The 20,892-nt window shown below is 45.5% G+C and overlaps 2 protein-coding genes across 7 annotated transcripts in view; one reads left to right on the top strand and one right to left on the bottom strand.

Annotated features, from left to right (window-relative positions):
- Positions 1-2,350, top strand: part of FEZ2 (fasciculation and elongation protein zeta 2) — a 43,685-nt gene extending 41,335 nt beyond the window's left edge. For both annotated transcript variants that reach the window (XM_058683026.1, XM_058683027.1), the window contains one exon: positions 1,429-2,350. In XM_058683026.1, coding sequence (XP_058539009.1) covers positions 1,429-1,445 — 17 coding nt within the window. In that variant the 3' untranslated portion in view covers positions 1,446-2,350. The remainder of the gene's footprint in view (positions 1-1,428) is intronic.
- Positions 2,351-3,644: 1,294 nt separating this feature from the next.
- Positions 3,645-20,892, bottom strand: part of CRIM1 (cysteine rich transmembrane BMP regulator 1) — a 189,182-nt gene continuing 171,934 nt past the window's right edge. For all 5 annotated transcript variants that reach the window (XM_058683020.1, XM_058683022.1, XM_058683024.1 and 2 more), the window contains 4 exons: positions 18,124-18,318; positions 10,348-10,470; positions 7,438-7,625; positions 3,645-6,119 (listed from right to left, as the gene is read on the bottom strand). In XM_058683020.1, the coding sequence (XP_058539003.1) occupies positions 5,943-6,119; positions 7,438-7,625; positions 10,348-10,470; positions 18,124-18,318 (683 nt within the window). In that variant the 3' untranslated portion in view covers positions 3,645-5,942. The remainder of the gene's footprint in view (positions 6,120-7,437; positions 7,626-10,347; positions 10,471-18,123; positions 18,319-20,892) is intronic.

Genomic DNA, 20,892 nt, shown 5'->3' with positions numbered 1-20,892 from the left:
TAGGGGTGTGGGGGAGGGGGTTGAAAGAAGAGATTGAAATGTTTTAATAAGCCATGTTCTTCTGATGGAGGGCTTTTACTTCCTATTACATTCCAGTTTCTTTCTTTTTCTTTTTCTTTTTAATACCTGACATCTTTGTTTGCTTTTATGTTGTGCTAGCACTGGTATGAAAGCTGGATTGTTCTGAGGTTTGTTCTTGTAGATGTGACACAGGAATGAGATGAACATAAAGAACATGTCTCAGGTTTTAATTATAGCGGGTCCCTGGGGCACTGCCGTGGGTGCCAAAGATAGAACGAGCTTCGGAAGCATTCTCTAGCTATTTTATCATTTGACCGGCATGGAAGAATTTTATGACCCAGAGAACAGAGTCGTCTGGGGGCAAATGATGTTTAAGTGCTTCCTCTGAAAACCCAGGCCTGTAACTGTGAACCTATACCGCGTGTCTTAGGGAAGCAGCACTTACCTAATTCTGTTCCTCAGGCTCAGGCCACAGGTTCCAGCCTGTGAGCCCAGCCCGTCTAGACTGTACCTGTTCTCCGGAGCTGCTTGTGTGCATGTGTTGTGGCTTTGCCTCGGCTCTACGAGGACTGGGTGGAAAAGAAGCGAGGGTGCAGACCGCAGTGGTGACTCCGCACCCCGGACAAGTGAATGGGTGTGTGTAAGCTCAGAGGTGTTCAGTCGCGTGGGAAGGTGTGGATGGGGGGTGACGGAAAATGCTCTCTTCCACCCATCCTGGAAGTCCACAGCCGGTTAGCAATTCCTCTACCCCGAGGGCCACTAGAACACTGGCCTGGCAGTGGTTTCTGCTCAAGGGAGAACTTTCCTTCTGCTTCCTCGGTGGGACTTCCTCATAGTTGTTTTTACACTGAAGACTGTGGCTTGGCTGCTGAATATACCAGCTTAATTTAAACGCAAAGGTCTGAAACGAAAGAAGGTGCAAAAGTGGCCTCATTTGGCCTAAGAAGGATGGGAGGGATGCTGTGTGGGCTCCCGAGGCTTTTCCTCACGTGTGCTTCTTTACCCTGCCCTGCAGGCTCTGCCTGAGGCTGCAGTGTGGGCGTGGTTGCTGCCGTGCGCATGCGGAGACTTGAGCCCTTCTTTCACTTACGGGGGAGCCTCTGCTGTGGTACAAGCCGGACGGTATAGGGCGAATGTTATGGGCTCTTCGCTCTACGTGATATCCTGAGAGACATGGCCTTTTGGTATCTCATTTCTGGGCAATTTTAATACATGTGTCGTGAGAGAACTCTTCTCTGTTGGGTGTAGCCTTCTAAAAAAAAAAAAGTTGCTACTGTAGATCCTTGCATTAATATTGACATTTGTGTATTTTTATATACATATAAGATGTATATAAAACATGATGCATCTTGTGTAAATGTATGCAGAACCTACATTTCTGTTTACAAGTTCTTCTTCTTCCTCTAGTTCTGTGTCCTACATAAGGCGTCAGGCCAGGAGCGGCTTTCCCTTTCGTGGACCACAGGCTAGATTTCCTATGGCATTGTTCCGAAAGCTGGCTACCATCCCCTTCCTGCTGTTGGAGACTCCACACACGCGAACTTGGGTTTGTGACTCAGTGTTACTAGATCACGCTTTCACTAATTCTTTATATCACGAACCAAGAGAAGTATGGCACGGTTTTGAATTCTAAGGGTGTTTTTTTTTTTTTGTTAAATGCTAACGGTTAGGAGCTCTTCTCTCCTCCGACTTTGTAGAGGAAGGGGGAGCGGTGTCTGCGCAGGTGCAGTCCTATTTTTCCTGAACTGACTGTAGGCCCAGCTGAGTTTTGCGGCTTTCTAGATCTGAACTGCACCGAAGAACTTGTTGAAAGCATGGAGAGAGTCCTACTGTGGCCGTTCTTCAGTGATGGCAAGAACCCACACTGATCTTTCTGAGGGAATTGTCAGGATCAATCTTACCTACCAGTATTGTCCAGGGAGACGGACGCTGAAGTGTGGGCTGTTCTGGGAAGATGCTGTGGCGAGCGTCGCCGGGCCCTGCTGGGGAGGACGGAGGCTGCCGCGCTTCACCACTGTCCCAGCTGTAACCATTAAGTGGCCATTCGCTTTCAGAATCTTGTGTTAAAGATACAAGACGTGTAAATGTTTTGCTTCACGTGTCTGTGAAGAAGTGTCCTTTCAAAGGAGGTTGTGTCCTTTAAGGTGCTTACCTGTGTGCTGCAGCCTCGCCCCGCTCCCACTCCGGTTGTGTTTCACTCACGCCTGCTTGTCTTCCTGAAGTCCCAGTTCTGGAAGCAGCGCCTCACCCGTACATCACTGGTCACGAAACACTTTGGCCAGTTCCCACCAAGTCATTGCCATTTAATAAATGTTGGGAAAAAGGGTGATACGTGCTTGAGAGACTGACTTTTTGTTGTATTTCTTACAAGTTTTCTTCCCTTGCAGGGCTAGATTCTTCCCTTTACCGTTCTACATATTGTCACTACAGTATGTGAGCTGGCGAGACCCTGATTAGCTTCATGATGGTGAGGAGGGTTGAGGGCGACTTTTCCAGATTGCCCCGGGCTGCTGTGGAAGGACAGAAGTTCTGCTCATTTCCTGGTCTGTGAGGCATTCCCAGCAGCTAAGGTAGCTTCCTTCCTTAGACAACATGAGTGTAGGAAGAGTTAGGCCCTGTCGGGGGTCTTTAGAATTCCACTTACACGTCTGTGAGCATATGGGCCCATCCATATTCCTCAGTCCACCCGGTAACTGGGACACCAGAGCTGCAAAGGCAGTAGCTAAGTTAGGACTTGGATGCCAGCTCGGCATCTCAGCTGTTACCTAGGAATGTGCAGAACTCGACCTGGTTCCTTTTTTTTTTTTTTTTTTTTTGAGGTTTTAAGTAATCTCTACGACCAATGTGGGGCTCGAACCTGGAAATCGAGTCACATGCTCTACTGACTGAGCCAGCCAGGTGCCCCGAGATGGTCCCTTGTTTTATTAATGCTTTATTTGATAGTGAATATGTGAGACTTACTAGCTCCTTGCCCTTGAATTGATGAATAGCATACTTATATACAGTAATAACCTAAATTGATCCAAATTTGTAAAAACTTTTTACCTGTACTAGGGAAATACCACTTTAGAGGGCATACTACAGAGTCAGAAGTCCTTGAGGATGTGTTTTTTGGGAAAAAGACAATTGTCTTTTTATAGTTCATTCTTAAGCTGATCCTTCTGAAGTGTATGAAAAGATATTTTTTCAGCTCACAGTCCCCTTGTAAGAAGATTTCTCTGATTTTGCTTGATAAACTCTTTCTTCTTCAGTGGTAGACTCCCAGTGTTTCCCACCTCGACCCTTCTCACACACATGATGAGATGATACCAGTGAGGAGATGAGCACATTTCTGATTTGTGACTGGCAACAGGTAGGTTTCTAAGTCTCCCTCAGAGCAAGTGTCGTGGGCCATAAACCCCAAGGTGGGATTTCTTACAAAGACTCCCAGGGCAAGGCCGCCCTCTGAGGGCAGGCCGGCGGCTGCTTGGGACGCTGGAGCGTCAGCCGACTGACCACCTTACCACAAAAGGACGATTTGTCCTTTGGGTGATTTAGATTCAGAGTGTTTATCTGTTGCCAAGTCGCAAATAATTCCCTCACAGCTTTGGTTTTTGAAGAAAAAACAAACTGTAGAACCACAGTGCACTCCAAGTGCCATAGATCTATTTTATTTTTCAGGAAATTAGATTTTTCTTTTACAAGAGCACAACAGGAACCAAAGTAAAAGAGTAATAGATACAGCACTCAGGATAAATCATATCTTTAAAATAATAAAAAAATTTACACCTTGTCCTATATCCTGTTAGTATTTTCATAATATGGCCATGATTGAAAAAACAAAAAGCAAGCATTTACAATTTTTTTTGATAGAGATTTTTATGCCAGGAATGGATTAAAACTTTATACTAATCAGGCTGATGTAAATCTATTTTGGTAACATCGTATCATTAACAAATTTATTTTGGAAATAGATAAAAATATTGCCCCTTGATAATAAATCTTTTTTTTTTTCCTTTGATGCAAACAGCTAGAACACCTTTTTCTTTTCCTTTTGATATTCTAAGACAAAAAAAAAATGGTTAATCTTCAGATTAATAAATTAGGTCATTATAATAATAAATTAATTTTTTTTTAAAGTTCAGCAACCTCTGTCCAAGTATTTACAACAATACTTGAAAGTTCCTTTACAAAACAGAACACATTTTCTTTTCACATTAAGCATACTGGGTATCTGTGTCTTTCTCAACAAGCATTTTAAAAAGAAAAATCAATGCACAAATGGGTAATTAGTATAAAAGTGCTGAGAGCTGTTTGAAAAGTTAACACTATAGGATACAGTCAGTTATATTTGAGGCAAACTACAACAGACTTCCAGCTTATTATGGACAATATTCCAGTAGTTGTTTCAAACAGTTGTTTGAAGAAAAAAAAAAAAAAATCCAGGAGCTGATTAGTGATGCAGATAACCTGCTGTCGATGTTTCTGGCCAGTGAGCAAATTGAAAACCAACAGAAAGCAGATCCAAATGAGGAAGAAGATTTTAATTAAAGGATACCTTCTCCATCGCAGGTGTGATGCTGACTGCACAAGGCATGTGCACACTCACACTCACACACACTCAACACACACATCTTTCTTCCCAGATAAACTGCAGGTAGAATAAAATTTTGTGTTATTAAAAATTTGTAAGTGATCAAAAGCATTGATATGGAATGCCTGTTTGTCTTTGTTCTGGTTAAAATCTCATAAAAATACATTCAACAGGAAAACATAAATTGTATGTGTATAAATATATATGCACATATATATTATATACACACGCACACAAATACTTTCGTTTTTTTTTTTTGAAGCATAAGATAGTTACATAAATATTCCTATAATTGCTAAAGTTTAAGGAGGCATATTTTTTTTCTGAGCTTCAACAAAGGTGCTTGAATAATATACAATTAAAATGAAGTAGTTTCTATTTTGTAGAATCAGTATAATAAGGAAAAAAAAATCCCCAAACAGTCCTTTTTAAAAGTTTCTTCTTAAGCTAGAGCTTCAACAAAAACTATGAACAACCAACAACAGAACAAAGCAACAACAGACAGTGAAGTACAGCCCCTGCTGGAAAGACCTGGCGCCTTCGCCCTCACCCTCCTTCCCGCCGCGCCGTGGTGAGGGGCTCCAGTGCTCGCGTCAAGAAACCGCATCCGTCGTGTTCACTCGCTGACTCTGCTAGCAACTGGCTGATTGGCTTGGAAGAAAACAAAAGCAGCAAAAAGTCTAACTGTATCTATCCTTAATAACCCGCGTCAGAGAAATGCCACGACACATTTCTCTCGCCTCCTCCCCGCCTACCGTGGCTGTGACTGTATAGAAAAGAAACTCGTGGCTTTAGACCAGGGATGGCTATTCAAAAGGTTCTGGTGTGCTGTCTGGCAGTCCTAAGGTGGCTACGGCAGCTGGATCACAAGGCCTTTGTCTCCCGCTCATTCGGGCCTGGGCTTTGCCGCAACCCGTGGCAGTCTTCGGAGCGAGACTTCGGAGCAAGCATCCTCTGGGCCGCTCAGCTGCTTTTATTACACTGGGTTTCTCCCCGAGCCAAGCTGACCAATTTGCCTTCCCAACACCACCCTCCCGACCCATCTCCCCAACCAAACTCGCTGTCCCCCGCCCCCAAACACCTCTACAGCTAGATTACAAGCAAATACATCTTAGCAACTTGAAAAACTTTGGTTCTAAGAAAACACTTGGTCAGTGATCTTGAGGAGAGTGGGAATGTTTGTTCTGCACACTGCTGAAGACAGAGCCCGTCCCGGTAAGTTCTTAGCGCTGTATGTCAAGTCACAATCCAAAATGATCCACTAAGCAAGTGCACGAATTCTAGTTTACTTTTCAAAGCAGATTTAGTCGTCGTCTGTCTTTCAAAACCTCATCCGCATTGCCTTTCTTCACACTGTCTGGTAGAAATTATCTGCCTGGAGGTGGTTCTGTTTCTGCATGCTGTAGAAGCCGCTGAATCTTGCATCTGGTTCGGCAATCCTTAGCATTCTCTGGGAACTGTCCGCTGGGACTCTGCTTCCTTTCTTGCAGTCCACAGACACCAGCTGATTATTTAAGGAAGAAGGCTAGTTGATGAGAGGAGGGGAAAAAAAAAAACCCACAAAGAATTAGCTATTTCACAGATCTTCCATTAACAAATTTCGTACCCGATTCAAGGGAGGTAACAGCTTCGTGGGACACTGATGGGCCCGCCGGCTGTGGGGTTTACGTCCTGTTCTAGTACCAATGGTAGTTTCGTGAGGGATACTGACAAACTGTGTTTAAAAGTGAAATGGTCAATAAATTACGTCAGGCTTGCGTCACAGGAACTGAGAAGAGAGTCTGGTGAAGCGACGTAACTATTTTCAAATCTGTAAAGCGCAGACTCATGCTTAAAAGGGTTGAAGACGTCGTCACTGGCCGGGCAGATTTTAAGATAAACACATGATTTTAAATCACTTGCTGGGTAAAAGCATCATCACAGGCTGGGCCAGCCCCATTCTGCATCCAGCCACTCTACGCACGTCATGAGCTAGTCTCTCTTCCCAGCTTTGTACATTGGGGACCGTATCCTGACCCCGCGTGTGCCCAGCAAAGCCTGCGCCCAACATGTACACGTTGAAAGAAAGGGGCAGAAGCATCTGATGGGAATTTCACATGGACGAGTTCTCTAGATGATCAACTGGATTAAAATAATTATTCAAGCTGTTTTCAATTCGTAAGGGTGTAGGAATTTTCTTTTCTTTTCTTTGGAAAAAAACTAAATGCAAAAAGTAGACTTAGGGTTGGAAAGAGTCCTTATTCTCCCTTTAATGAAAATGAATTTTCTCAGTCTTTGAGATAGGCTAATTTGACAATAAATATTCTTTCTCCCTCAATATGAAATGTGTCTCTCTCTGCCTGCTCTAGTTAGTAGTAGTTACAGTCTCTTCAGGATCTTCTGCTACCTTTTCCCTATGCGCTTGCCCTGGACATGTCTCCCTGTCCTTTGGAGTTCTGTATGCACTCATGACACTCTAGTTCCCCTGTTACCCTCTCACCAGGACTTCTTTCCCAATTCTAAGTGGATAGATCACTGAGAAGAAACTCAAATTTTAATTTCTAATACAACAATGACTTAGGAATCAACTTAGAAGTATTTCTTTTTTAAAACACTTTAAATCCAGGAAATTGGATGTGTGGAAGGTCAGGATCCATTCACCAGTGGTTGATGGGTAATTCATCCAGTGACTGCTCCAGCCCGAGGCAAGTACTATGGCTACGGCTTACTGTGTGTTTGAGGCTACGAAGACCAAAGCAAAACTTTCGCTGGCTAATACAAAAGACATCAAGCAATTTAAGCAAATGCGAGCATGCAAGCTTTCCCAGTTCGGTCACTTAAGACAGACTTTTTCAGGACAGTACCTTAGTTGGTGTTCGATACCAGCAAAGCAGTGGTATCCACTGTTTCTTCTGATTGAAGAAAAGGAATGCTATTATAATAGAGAGGCCAATTACTATGGGAACCACAACTGAGGCAATGGAGTCCAGTGAAGAATCTTCGCCTGGATGCGGCCTGTTATCTCTGTAATCTACCTGAAGGTGACCCATGTCTAGAAGGGGAAAAAAAAATTACAAGCATTTATTACCTAAACCAGAATTTTTAAGTATTCTAATAGTTCCACTGCAAACAGATCAACAACTTGGTTTCGTTGCTTCCCAGTACTTTCAGGCTAAAACATGACTCAAGTCTAATGATCCGAAGAGCTCTGATGAGAGTGCAGAGCTCTCAGGGATGATGTGAGACAGGAAATATTAGGGTGAAGAGGTTAATAACTGGGCAGGAGGAAGCTGGTTCTAGCTAGCCAAGAAAACAAAATTGTTATGTAGACCTTACAAAAGTGATTAAAACTAGATTACTAAAAATATTTTGATTAACCTGTATGGTCTAAGATTTTGAAGCAGAAACATTAGTTTAGCTCCCTGTTTACCAGCAAATAGGAGACTAGGACAAAGTATTTTTAACTTACTAGAGTAACAGCTAAGACTAATCGCTAGTGGAATAGTAAAAACTAAAGCCAGAATCAAGAGTTTGGTCTTTTGGTTTACTGAGCTCTAAGCAAAAATGCCTCCCTCGTCATAAACTTGTTGAAAACTCACTAGGCCTACTAGATCATTTTCCTGCCTTAGTTTTAATATACTGTATAGGAGACATTTAGCTTTGTTCGTTTGAATGAAGGTCTATTCCTTTAAATCATCATGCTTGCCATGAATATTGCAGAGATAACAAGGTTAGTAACTATATACGAATCAGGAGAACTCCTTGGAAGTTTCTTTACTTTTATTTTCTTTCAAATAAACCACTGTGGGGGCGCCTGGGTGGCTCAGTCGGTTAAGCGTCCGACTTCAGCTCAGGTCACGATCTCGCGGTTCATGAGTTCGAGCCCCGCGTCGGGCTCTGTGTTGACAGCTTAGAGCCTGGAGCCTGTTTCGGATTCTGTGTCTCCCTCTCTCTCTGACCTCCCCTGTTCATGCTCTGTCTCTCTCTGTCTCAAAAATAAATAAACGTTAAAAAAAACAAACAAAAAAACCCAAATAAACCACTGTGGTCGGCCTGTCCAAATGCATCAAAGACCAGGCTAGTGAAAGATGCAGGGGTTACACATTCAAAAGGAGTTGCTCTTAAATGATTCTGGAAACCCATCTCATAGCAGCACAGTTCTGTGATATTAAGACAGTCTATGGTTTAAAAGATCAGATTTTTGTTAATATGCTGCTGCTTTTGTGTGTGGGAAGAAGAGAACCTTCCTAGTCATTCTATCCAGTGTACATAATACTTTATAGGAAGGTGGAAAAAATCCTACATTTATAAGCATCAACAAAAATGCCAAAGGTAAAAATAACATCTTACTGGTGAATTCAGGTTTTAATGAAGGAATGGATTTTTGCCTTACCATATTCCAAATGATATGGCAGATGGTTTTAGGAATATATGTCATACAAGGAAATTGAAAAGTTAAAGAAAATCTTAATAAAAGGAAAATAAAGCTTCAGTTGAGATCTGTTTATAAAATTCAGTCCTTAAGTTCCGTTTTGATGCAAAAATCAGGCCACAAAGTTTAGCTTTGGGCTTCTTAGCAGCCAAAGCAAAAATGGAAACAGGTATCATCAATAAGATTCACAATGTCTTCAAGATTAAAAATAATCAATTGCTTAGGAGAAGTGTAAATTTTCCTGCTATTGACACAGGAAATTTCTCCTCAGGTACTTTGTAACAGAGATACTGTGTAATGCATAGGTCTTCAATATACTACAGCAAGTAAGGCTGTCGTTATGGCCAAAGTCCACCGTCTAGAACAGTGTGTGGCACAGAGTAGGCACCAGTATTTATTGATCGAATGCAAATGTAATGATAAAGCACAATTCAGTCACAGCAATTACACAAGAAGCCAAAACACTGGAGCCAGGAATTTGGCTCTCTGGTCAACCGGCTTGATCTAAATAAGCAGAACACTCAGAATATCTAGGGTAACAACAGACCATTAATCTCTCAAGCAATGAATATTGCTTCCCCCAAAAGAAATAATATAAAAATTGTATAGCAGTGATTTTGAGAATGTCCTTGGAGTAGACGGGAGACAGTCCTGAGTCATGGCTAAGCACAGGTTTATACTCTTAATCAAGACATCTACTTTTATAGAGAAGGCAATACTGACAGGAACTCTGCCTGGCTTTATCTCTTAACTACTGAGAGAGGGAATAACAGGTCTATTATATACAACTGGAAGGACAGAGCTAGGGGAAAAACAAAACGAAACAAAAAACATGGAATATACCCAATGAGTGGAAAAATCAGCACATGTAATAAATTGAACTCTCATGGAGTGAAAACAGCCTGGAAGCGGAGGGTAACCTAATGCATAAATGCTTAGTCCAGAATCCACAGGGACTGAATAATTTATTATTATTCCACTTACATATGTACAAATCTGAGTCCTGGCTTAGAAATTGCAGATACCAAGCTATTAGGACAAGGAACATATTTCTTTCCATCATCATGAAGTCTCTGAGCACATGGGGCCAGAAGGAGGCATGTTATCCAGTTACCTGCAGACTTATTTTTATCATTCTGGTTTAAATATGTTATAGCCAACAGGTCTCTCCTGGAGTAGTTATTTGAACTTACTTACCTGCCATTTAAAAAGGAACTCGAAGTTAAAATTAAAAAAAAAAAAAATGAAAAATTAAAAAAAAAATGAAAAATTAAAAAAAAATTTTAAAAAGGCAGACCATATATGTGAAGTCTACAGAGATCTCAGTCAACTTCGCACTTACCTCTGGGGAGATGGATAATGTCATTTTCACTGGGTGTGGGCCACAAGGGAACCTCCAGGTCAATCTCTCCACGATGGTTTGTTTTCTCAATGGGTATATTGGTTGGTTCTGGCACATACATTTCTAAAAGAAAGGGATATTTCTCATAAGAGATGATGGAGGGGCTGCTTACTGCTGACTTTGGTCTCTTCAATCCCAATTGATGGTGCATTCAATTCGGTACAATACTGTCCCAGGGCACGAAAGGTCCGGTTTCTGCAACTGCATCATTACTACTAGAAAGTCACTGGCTTTGCAAGGGTGGGAAGCGTGTCATATAACCATATTCCCCCTCAACCCCCTCCCCCCCCCCCATGTAAAAGTAGTGGGGGAGAGTTTTCTCCACCAGGGTCAGAGGCTCTGCTTTTTCATGTCAGATGGTGTTGGCCCTGTAGTTCTGTGCAAACTGACAGGGACTGGCTGAAATGGAAGGATTTCTTTTATTTTCCATCAGCTAAATACTATATACCTTAATAAGCTGCTTCTCTTTAACCCATGAATGTTGAATCACTTCTATAAAATATGTCCTAGGAAGTGAAAAAGTTAAAGCATCTTTCACTCTTATTTCTTTGTCAATTCCCCTAAATGGGAATAGACCGTAAGCAGACCTCCTGAGGTCCGGCCTGGCTTAAGCATCACATGTCTGTTTTATCACCAGTGGAACCATGTGGATTGGTAGATGATTTTCAGTAAATATGTTTCCATGATCTAACTTGATCATTTGGGCACTTGGATCAGTAAGATACTATAAATGAAACAAAACTAAGAAGAAGAATATTCTTTATCCCAAATTTCTTTTTCTTTTCTAATATTTCTTTTTTGTTTATTTTTAGAGAGAATGAGAGAGAGAGAGAGAGAGAGGAAACACAAGTGGGGGAGGGGCAGAAAGAGGGAGACAGAATCCAAAGCAGGCTCCAGGCTCTGAGCTGTCAGCACAGAGCCCAACGTGGGGCCTGAACTCATGAACCATGAGATCATGACCTGAGCCAAAGTCGGACGCTTAATCGACTGAGCCACCCAGGTGCCCCCTTTTTTTCCCGTTTTAAAGCTAAATTCTACAAGGGACCCGTGAAAACAGTTGAAAGTTTTTTCTTGGCTACTACAAATATATTTATATATCCTTTCTTCATCTGGCTAACAACCAGCCCAACATTTTTTTTTTTTTAAGTTACTATTCTTTATTTCAATAAAATTCCGTATAAAAGGTACAATCAAACGTTTTCTATGTCACTTTATAACTGCTGGAGTTGCTATACTTTTGAACTTTCCTGGGTTGTATATATAGACAGCTGAAAGCTCTAAGTCAGTATGTATCAGACAAACACACTGGACTATATACCCAGACACCTTTTAAATAGATGAGGCAACAGTAAGGATGTCTCAACATGCTCTAAAGAAGTAATTCTTGAGAATCCATATTCTCAAAAGGCAACACAAAAATCTGCATCAACCATGTATCTCCTTTTGGCCAGATCCTGCCGTATTATTAACCAATTTTTATAAGGTTGCTCAACATTGGTCATACCAAGTATTCACTAATAGCCTAATTTAGTCCAACATAAAATACATAAAATGCAAGGTATAGAAGTTAAAATAGAACTAATATCCTCCCTGCTTACAGTGATTGGTGTCTACCCCAAAGTCCCCTGGCTTTCAAGAAGAAAGCCTGGCTTTCAAGATGAATTATAGAGAGGAGAAAAGTGACAGGGAAGAGAGTATTTGCTCTGCTCATAACACTGTGTATTAACGGGGTACCCGGCAGGGAGGTAAAGTCAGGTTAAGTCAGTTACCCAAGATGACGCATCCAGGAACTGGCAGAGCTGGGATTCAAATCTGTTCTGGGATGCCATGGCCCAGGTCTTCCTGGTTGGTGCCCCCCAAGAATAAACTTATTTTGGCTTTTTGTCCCTCAGTCTTGTGCTTTCTTACTTAAATACAGGTGACCCTTGAACAACAGGGGTTTGAACTGTGCAGGTCTACTTATACATGGATTTTTATCAGTACAGTGCTGTAACTGTATTTTCCTTATGGTTTTCTTAATATTCTCTTTTTTCTAGCTTCCTCTGTTGTAAGAATATAGCATGTAATATGTATAAAATACAAATACGTGTTAATTGACTGTTTATGTTATCCATAAGGCTTCTGGTTGACAGCAGGCTATTAGTAGTTAGGTTTTTGGGGAGTCCAAAGTTGTAGGGGGATTTTCGAGTGCACGGGGACTGGTACCTCAGACATGACCAGAGCTAGACACGTGAATACCTGAAAACTCTTGAATTAAAAAGAGAATTTACTGAAAATACTATTGAATTAAAAGGAGAATTTACTGAAAATACTATTTACAGAAGCAGGGGCCTGAGTACAACCAATGACTCAAACTTTTCTGTCCTATCTGAATCACCTGAAGAGCTTATAAAATGTGCTGCATCTCAGGGGTCCTGATTCGGCAGGTCCGCAGTGGGTGATTCTGGGACGGGTGTGTCGGACATGGGGTCTCATTCGCCCCCTGACAAACCCTGATTGTGTGATATCAATTTCCTGGAGGAGTTTGGAAAAAAAAGTGACCTTGACACTTATGTGACATCTTTCTATGTCACAGCATGTCTGAGGGCCTCCCCTGTGGGTCTAGCACACAGCACTGAACCTTCCCATCATGCAGGGGCCACTCTACCGCTGGCACCTGAGACCTCAGTAGAGAAGGCCACTGTAGGCTCTATTCCCCCAAACCTGGGAATGTCAACGGCTAAGTAGCCAATCCGCCTCTCCCCCCCCCCCCCCCCCCACCACCACCACCAAAGGTCCCCAGAGAGGGGATCGGTTCAGTTTCACGTCAGGGTTTTCTGGGGGAGAGCACCAGGAAACAGTTTTGAAATCCTTGTGCCTTCTAGCTGCATATGTGTAGATTTCAAGTGAAACCCCCACCACCAACAGACAGTTCAAACCGTCCTCCCACAGATGCTTCGAAAGGCTCTACTTGGCATCAGCGGGAAAGGGAGAAGGGTGTGCCCTGGATGAGGGAGAATGTCTTACAGAGTAATTAATTCTATTACCACTGTCCACAAATACTTCCTGAACACTTCAGTGGTCAGAGTTCTGGGAGACAGCCATGAGCAAGACCAGTCCTGTCCTCATGGGCGTCTCATGACGATGGGTGTTTCTCACTGCTGGGCAGCTCACAGCCCGCCCTCGGTATGGGTTTGCTCCCTGAAACTCAGTACGGCTCGGATGAAAATCTACCTACACCTCCTTCCATCGTCACCAAATACTCAGCGCTCTAGTTCAGAGCCCTCATGTCCACGGGGAGAGGGTCATTTCCCTTTAACGTGAACTTACAAGGGAAGCAGTCTCTGAGCAGTTTTGCCAAAAAGGATAAATCTTTCAGCAAAAACCTACTTGGACAAACAAAAAGAAGTGTGGGAATTACTGCATTTCCATGCCTAGACCCAGGCCTTCCATGGCCAAGACCTGTGACTGACCCCAATTCTCACGTACAGCCCTTCTGGCATTTACTAGCAGAGCCCTTGACAGCTGCTGGCACTGCAGACACAGAACTACATCAGGCCAGGCCACGTGGATCACGGGCACGTGGTCACAGTAAGAATTACTCCCGTGGTCACATCTGATCCGAACTTCGGAGGAACCCAAGACCACTTACTGTGGATATATTTTACTTTCAGAGGCACCTGGCCAGTTGTAAGACCCACGGTTCCATAAAATGTCCTTTTCTGGAGTATGGGGACAGGATGCCAGAGGCTCACAAGCTGATGCACCATTTTTTTTTTTTTTTTTTTTTTTGGGAGATGGAACCTACAAGTCAATTGGGATCAGAACTCCCAGGTCAGCCAACTAGCTGCAGGACTGTGGATAATTCACTTAAGTTTCCTGAGCCTCAGTTTCTTCTGTAAAATGGGACAAGTACTAAGCAGCTACCCAGCCCACGGGTTTTGTACTCATAAGATGGCAGAGGGGGACCATGCTTTGTAAAGGGTGAGGCTATCCAGAATGGGAGTCGGTATGGGCAGAGGGCAAAGCATGGTATCAGGAGTTATCTAGATGATAAATGGAAGCCTGGAACTTTAGTGAGGATTCCTGACCAAGATCACACAGTGAGCCAAGGAGCGAACAGGATGGGAATCCAGCCTTAATCAAATGTAAAGTGGCAAAGCTCGGCTGATTGCCGTTTGCTTAGAAGACAGAGAAATGATTCATCAATAATACATCAGACGCAGAAAGAAGAGTTACAGAAATTAAATTTCCATCCAACAGTAAATCCTGAGAAGTCACTGGAGAAATCTTTCATAATGAACAAGGATGTTATTGGCAATATATGCACTCTCTCCTTTCTTAAACTCACAAGCCAAGGAGAGTACCTCTTTTTACTCTGTTCCTACCACCATCACCTGGATTTGGGGCCTTGCTGTCACCACCCGGGACGTCTGCAATGTGAGTTACAGCTGTCCTGGCCTCTGGTCTCCCCTCGTTTTAGTCCCTCCTGCACCCCACCCTGTTAATCCTCCCAAAGCACCTATGTGACCATGTCATTCACCTGCTCAAAAATGAGGCTCCCATTCCCTACAAAGGATGGTATCTACACTCTAAATTTGACAAGCGAGGCCCTGAATATCCGGGCCAAAGCTATCTTTTTTGTCCTTACCTCCTGCTACTAGAACTCTCTATTCTGGGGACACTGGGCCTTGACCTTTCCATCTCAGGGTCTTTGGTCAGATTACCCTCTTCCCTCCAATAGAGAGGGCCCACCTGTCCTGCAAGGCCACTCTACCTCACAGCAGAGTCTCACTTGTGGACCCTGCAGCAGGGCTGATAACCAGTATCGCCAGTCACCCTCCCCTTCTCTTTCGAGCCCCCCTCTAATTAGACTTAGCCTCCACCGCTGTACCAAAATGGCTGTGGTCAAGATGATTAGGATCGTGCTAAACGCCCGAGGATTAGTTTCCCCGTCTCTTCTGACTCGACCTAACGGCACACCTGCCCCTTCTCCATTTGTCTTCTGGGTCATGGCTCTTGGTTTCCTCCCGTGTGGCTGTGGCTCCTCCTCTGTTTCCTTTGCCAGTCCCCCTTGCCCTGCCCGGTCTCCCAAAGTTGGAGGGTCTCTGGGCTCAGTCCTGGCGCCTCTTCTCCATCACGCCCACTCCCTGGGGGATCTCCTCCAGTCCCAAGGCTTAAAAAGAGACTTTTAAAAACTGAGAATAAACTGAGGGTTGATTGGAGGGGGGGGGGGGGTGGGAGGGCAGGGAGAGTGGGTGATGGGCATTGAGGAGGGCACCTGTTGGGATGAGCACTGGGTGTTGTATGGAAACCAATTTGACAATAAGTTTCATATTAAAACAAAGTGAAAACAAAACAAAACAAAAAACCACCTTGGTTTTTTAAGCCGACAACTTTCAAATGTACAGACCCATTTCCGGTCTCTCCTGAACTGCAGATTACATGCTCACTGTTCACTCTCTCCACTTGGACGAACAGTGAAGATTTCAAAGAGAAACTGCCGCCAACCAAACTGCCTTTACCCTGTGGCTACAAATTTGTGTTGTCATCTAAACACATGAGAGTCACTCACAGCTTCTCTTCCTCTCTTCTCACAAGCACTGTCTTCAAATCCTACCGATTCTCCCTCACAAAGAATCTGAGCCAGACCCCCTCTCCTGCCTCCAGAGCCACTGCCCCGGGCCAGGCCACCCCTGGGCTCTGGCCTGCATTGTTGGGAAAGCCTCCAGACTGTCTTTGCTTCCACTCGTCCTCTCCACATCCCCCAGTCTACGCCTCAACTCGGCACCAGAGACGTCTTGTGAAAGGGAAGGTCACCCAGCTTCCCTCCTTTGCTTAAGACCCTCTGAAGCCTCTTCCCTGCCCAACGAAGCCCGCAACGATGCGGAGATTGCAGCTTCCGGCTCACGACAGCCTCTGTGCTCGCCTCAGCCTCCTGCTCACCGGGCCCATCCACCAAGGCCTCCTGGCTGTCCTTGAACATGCACAGCGTGTTTCCACCGCAGGGCTGTGCCCTGCCTGTACCCAGAGCGTTCTGCCTTCTTTCCACCCCCCCCCCCCCCCCGGGTCCTCAATTCTTCTGGATCTCATTATAAATGTCACCTTATCAAAGTGACAGATCATCCTGCGTGAAACAACCCAGCCTGTCCCTTCTTCCCCTTTGCCCCCTGTCTGGCTTTGCTCTTCTCAACAGTCCTCAGCCTCACCCTGGGTGCGGTCTCTTTATCGCTTACTTGTTTCCTGCCTGTCCCTCCCGCCGAAAATGTAAAATGTAAGCTCCCCGAGGACTGGGGGTGGGGGTGGGGCTTTGTTTGATTCACTGCTGTGCCCCAAGGGCCTAGAAACAGTGCAGGTGCATGGCAGGCACTGAGTGAGTCTCTGTTGAAGGAAGGTCAAGTCTCACCATTTCGATCTCAGGAGCGTGTTACTGGGGAGATGGATGTGGAGCTCGTGAGGCACAGGTGGTGTGGAGCAGACAGACTGCCTCGCGGGGGAAACCCGCGGCTCCCCTTGTTCTCTGCATGGCCCTCAAGGACTTCATGTCCCCCGTGTGCAGGTGGTGATAAGACGGCAGAGGGAACCTCTCACTCCCCATGTGCACCTCACACAAGGCCCGTGCGGCTAACCTGGGAAGGGTACCCAACGGTAGGCTCTGAATAGGGTTCAGCCTCCTGACCTGGCAGGACGTCCCATCCATCACGTGGGATGAATGGACAGTTGTAGAAGTGCTCAATCAGGGCTCCGCTGCTGAACAGCCAAACAGACAATGAAACTGTTTGGATGCCGACCATCCCATCTCACGACCACACAGTATAGACGCACGGCTGGCAGGACTCCCAGCTCACCGTACTGCACGGCCAAGGTTCTCTGACATAACGCAGCAAGGAGACACGAGAGTCAAGGTGAAGGTGGAAAGGATCCTGACTCCTCCCCAGAGTGCGTGTTCTCTGCGGTATAGACTGAGGGGTCTGTTTAGGGCTGGAGGTCCGGAATGCTCCCCGGAGGCTGTCCTGCCGGGGGCTCAGGCCCTGCATTTCTGGGATGAGGGACAGAGGACGAGGGCACAAGACACAGACATGGAAAGTAGGAGGCAGCCTGGGGGAGGATCTGGGCAGCTGTGGGGGATGGAGGCTTGCGACTCGGAGGTGGGTTTCCGAACTGACACGGAGGGTGGGTATGGGAAGAGGCGTGGGCGTGGGTTGCTAAGGCAGCCAGCTGGGGCCTCCGCGGGAAGACACCAAGTTGGGCCCACGGCTTGGGAGCAGGCCGTAGGGACAGCACGGGTGCTGCTGGGACTCGGGAACCGAACACAGACTGAAATGCATTCTTTAACCACAACTCCTCCATTCCGGTTCTGATATATATTCATGTTGCAAAGGCTGTAAAGTGATCCCCTAGCGGGTCCCCTGGGCCCTCTTCACCAGGCCGGTCCAACGCCACACCAACATTGCGCGACCCGGCCAGGGCACGCGGCACTAAGAGCCTGTTCCGCCCGTCAGGCCGTGCCGCCACGAACACTTAGAGCATGCAGATGAGAAGAACCAGAGCGAGTCTAGCATGGGACCCAAATCAGGCCCTCACCCTGATGGCAGTCTCTCCGGCCTCCCCCCACCCCCAGCCCCATCTTTGCGGTGTTAGACCTGGGCCGGGCCCACGGCCTGCCCGGGCCCCGTGCACCAGCAGCCCGTTTCCCCTGCAATCACTGTGACGGCTCGGGAGCCCTGGCTCAGATACCTGGACACATCGGGCAGCAACTTCCTTCCACGTTGATGGGCTCCACGCAGGGCAGCGGGGGGCAGCTGACGGTGGAGCAGAGGGTCTGGCCCTGCAGGCAGTAGCAGTGCGTGCAGCTGTCGATGTCCCAGCGCTCCTCGTCGGCGTAGGCCTTCCCGCTGAAGTGGCACACCGCTTTCTTCGGAATAGCGTCCTCTAGCGAAAAGAACAGCACAGGGTGGAGTCGCCGGATGTGACAAAGCACCGCATCTTAAGACACCGGACACGTAAAAGGGCAACAGCCCTGTACGGTCACCACGTCCTTCCCACGGTGACTTTCCAGCAGGTGGCGAAGCTTCTGCCTCCCCAGTTCCCTGCTGCCATTTTCCTTGGCACAGGAGAAGCTTCAGAGCACTTGTCTTGTGGCCTGAACCTGACCAAGGGCCACGGAGGCCAACACAGGGCAGTAACTGCTACGGCCAGGTAGGAATGACACCCGCTGGGTAAGTGTCCCTGGATCGTCACTGAAGAAAATACAGATTTAAGCACATTGGGTGGCTACTGAACGTACTACATGAAGAAAAAAAACCAAATTCAGACACAAATAGGTAGGGATGCATTCAGAGGTTTTATGTGGGAAGAGATAAAGTCCAGCTGAATACATTTATAGAGCCATTCACGAAACTCCTAATTTCACTTCATCCTGCTGTAAGTGACGCAGGGGAGGGGTCAGGAAGGATGGCGGTGCGTCCCGGGGAACCCACGGCTCTCCTGGGCAGGCATCCGTGCTGACAGAACCACTTCCTTCATTCTTCGGCGATGCTGGGGGGGGGGGGGGGGAGGGGGGGCTTCCCTGTCATCAACAAAGGCATTCCTGCTTTCAAACCCACCTCATTTCATTTCAATCCATTTTTTTTCCAGCAAACTATGGTTTTTGATAATCATGTATTTTTAGGAGTTATTTTACGTGTAAGAATTTACAGCTGTTCTTCTCTTTCCTCCAGTCTCCCCTGCCATCATTTCCTTCCTCCCCCGACTTTTTCCTAGAAAGTCCCTTTCTCTTGGGACTCATCGCCTCCTCCTGGTTCACCTGAACTCATTTACAAGTGGGCACATTTCAAAGCCAGTCTGTCCCCCGAGAGCTCAAGAACGGTGGCTCAGAGTGAGGTCCCAGTGACCAGCAGAGACAGGGCAGGTCAATGGGGACACGGGGGGGAGGGGGGGCAGCACTTCCTTGTCACTGGACAGGCCAATAACTGGGTGACTCCTACTAAGCTGGGGAGATTTTATGCTCAGATTCTAAAGGTGCCTCCACTTACCACTGGTCACTGATAACTGAAAAACTATAAAGGAATCTGGTAGGAAAGCAGTGATGTCAGGGGCTCGGGGTCCTTCCTGGAAGACATCTGGGAAGCTCCAACAGAGGCCCTGACACAGAGGATGGAACCCAGAATGCCCGAGGGAGCGATGAGAAATGTGTAGGCAATGGCAGCCATATTCCTTGAGCAACTCCCAAGGCAGCTTCTAGCTGCTCTCTGTGTAGACCCAGCACAAGGCTTCCTGTCGGGCTTCTCCGGAGGAGGCTCACACAATCGGTGTCCACATTCTCTTCTTGCCTGGACTAGGACGTGTTGTATGTCCATAGCTAGATCTCAGGCCATGGCAGAGGTTTATAAGAAAGCACAGGAAAGAGTCTGTGTCAGGTGCCAGAATGCACAATCTCCGTTTCTCAACATGTGTTCATAGTAATAGTAAGCTTCTCTCACTATTTCTGCCTAAGGCTCAACAAGGGACACGGAGGAATCACGGGAAGCTTAGTTGTAAACAGAAATGTTTTCTCACTGTCTAATAAAATGTATTTCATCGTATTTGTGAACGTTCCATAGAAAGTTTTCTGGTGTGCTGACTGTTAAGCTTAAAACCTTGTCTGGAGGCTTTCAAACCAAACCCACGACAGAAGTTTTTGCTAGTCTGGAATCCTTAGGGGAGGCGACTTTATTAAGACATCTCAAATGCACATGTCAAATGGCTGAGTGGAATCATTTAATGAATCTGATTCGAGTTATATTCTGACCTCCAGCCAACTTTTCATTGAGGACATTAGATTTGCCATCAAATCTAGAGTCTATTATGCAGAGAACTCTTTATGAAAGGAAGCATCTCTTCATGAAGCAATACTGCTGATTCTATTTTACACAGACCTTGTAACAGCTCATTGGATGGACTAGTAGCACTGCATAAAATGTGAATAATGCATTATTGTGCTAGGAGCTTCGGAAAGAGAAGGTCAAGCTCCTTGCCCACCTCATCTAGCACATTCTCTGTGCTTTACCTCCTAAAGGCATCTTTGCCAGTTCCTCTCAGAGAAAAGGAGGGAATGAACTCAGGAAGGACTCTGTAAAAAAGAGATTCGAGTCAAAGCCAAGCACAGGTTTGTTATTTTCTCAAGATCTAAGCAAAGGCACTTTTTAAGATATTTAATTAATTAATGCTACAAAGCTAAAATGGTCTGTTAAAAAATTACATTGGGGACGCCTGGGTGGCTTAGTTGGTTAAGCATCTGACTTTGGCTCAGGTCATGATCTCGTGGTTCGTGAGTTCGATCCCTGCATTGGGCTCTGTGCTGACAGCTCGGAGGGCACTTTCTGTCCCCCGTTCTTTCTGCCCTCCCTGGCTCATGCTATCTCTCTTTCTCTCTCTCAAAAAATAAACATTTAAAAAATAACAAAATAAAAATTACATTGACGTTAAAAAACATTACATAGTAAACATTATAAAGACATTCACTCA

This window comes from Neofelis nebulosa, chromosome 9 (assembly GCF_028018385.1).
Source record: "Neofelis nebulosa isolate mNeoNeb1 chromosome 9, mNeoNeb1.pri, whole genome shotgun sequence".
Classification (NCBI taxonomy): Eukaryota; Metazoa; Chordata; class Mammalia; order Carnivora; family Felidae; genus Neofelis; species Neofelis nebulosa.
Note: the sequence above shows the minus strand (reverse complement) of the source record. Positions and strands in the feature narration are given on the sequence as shown.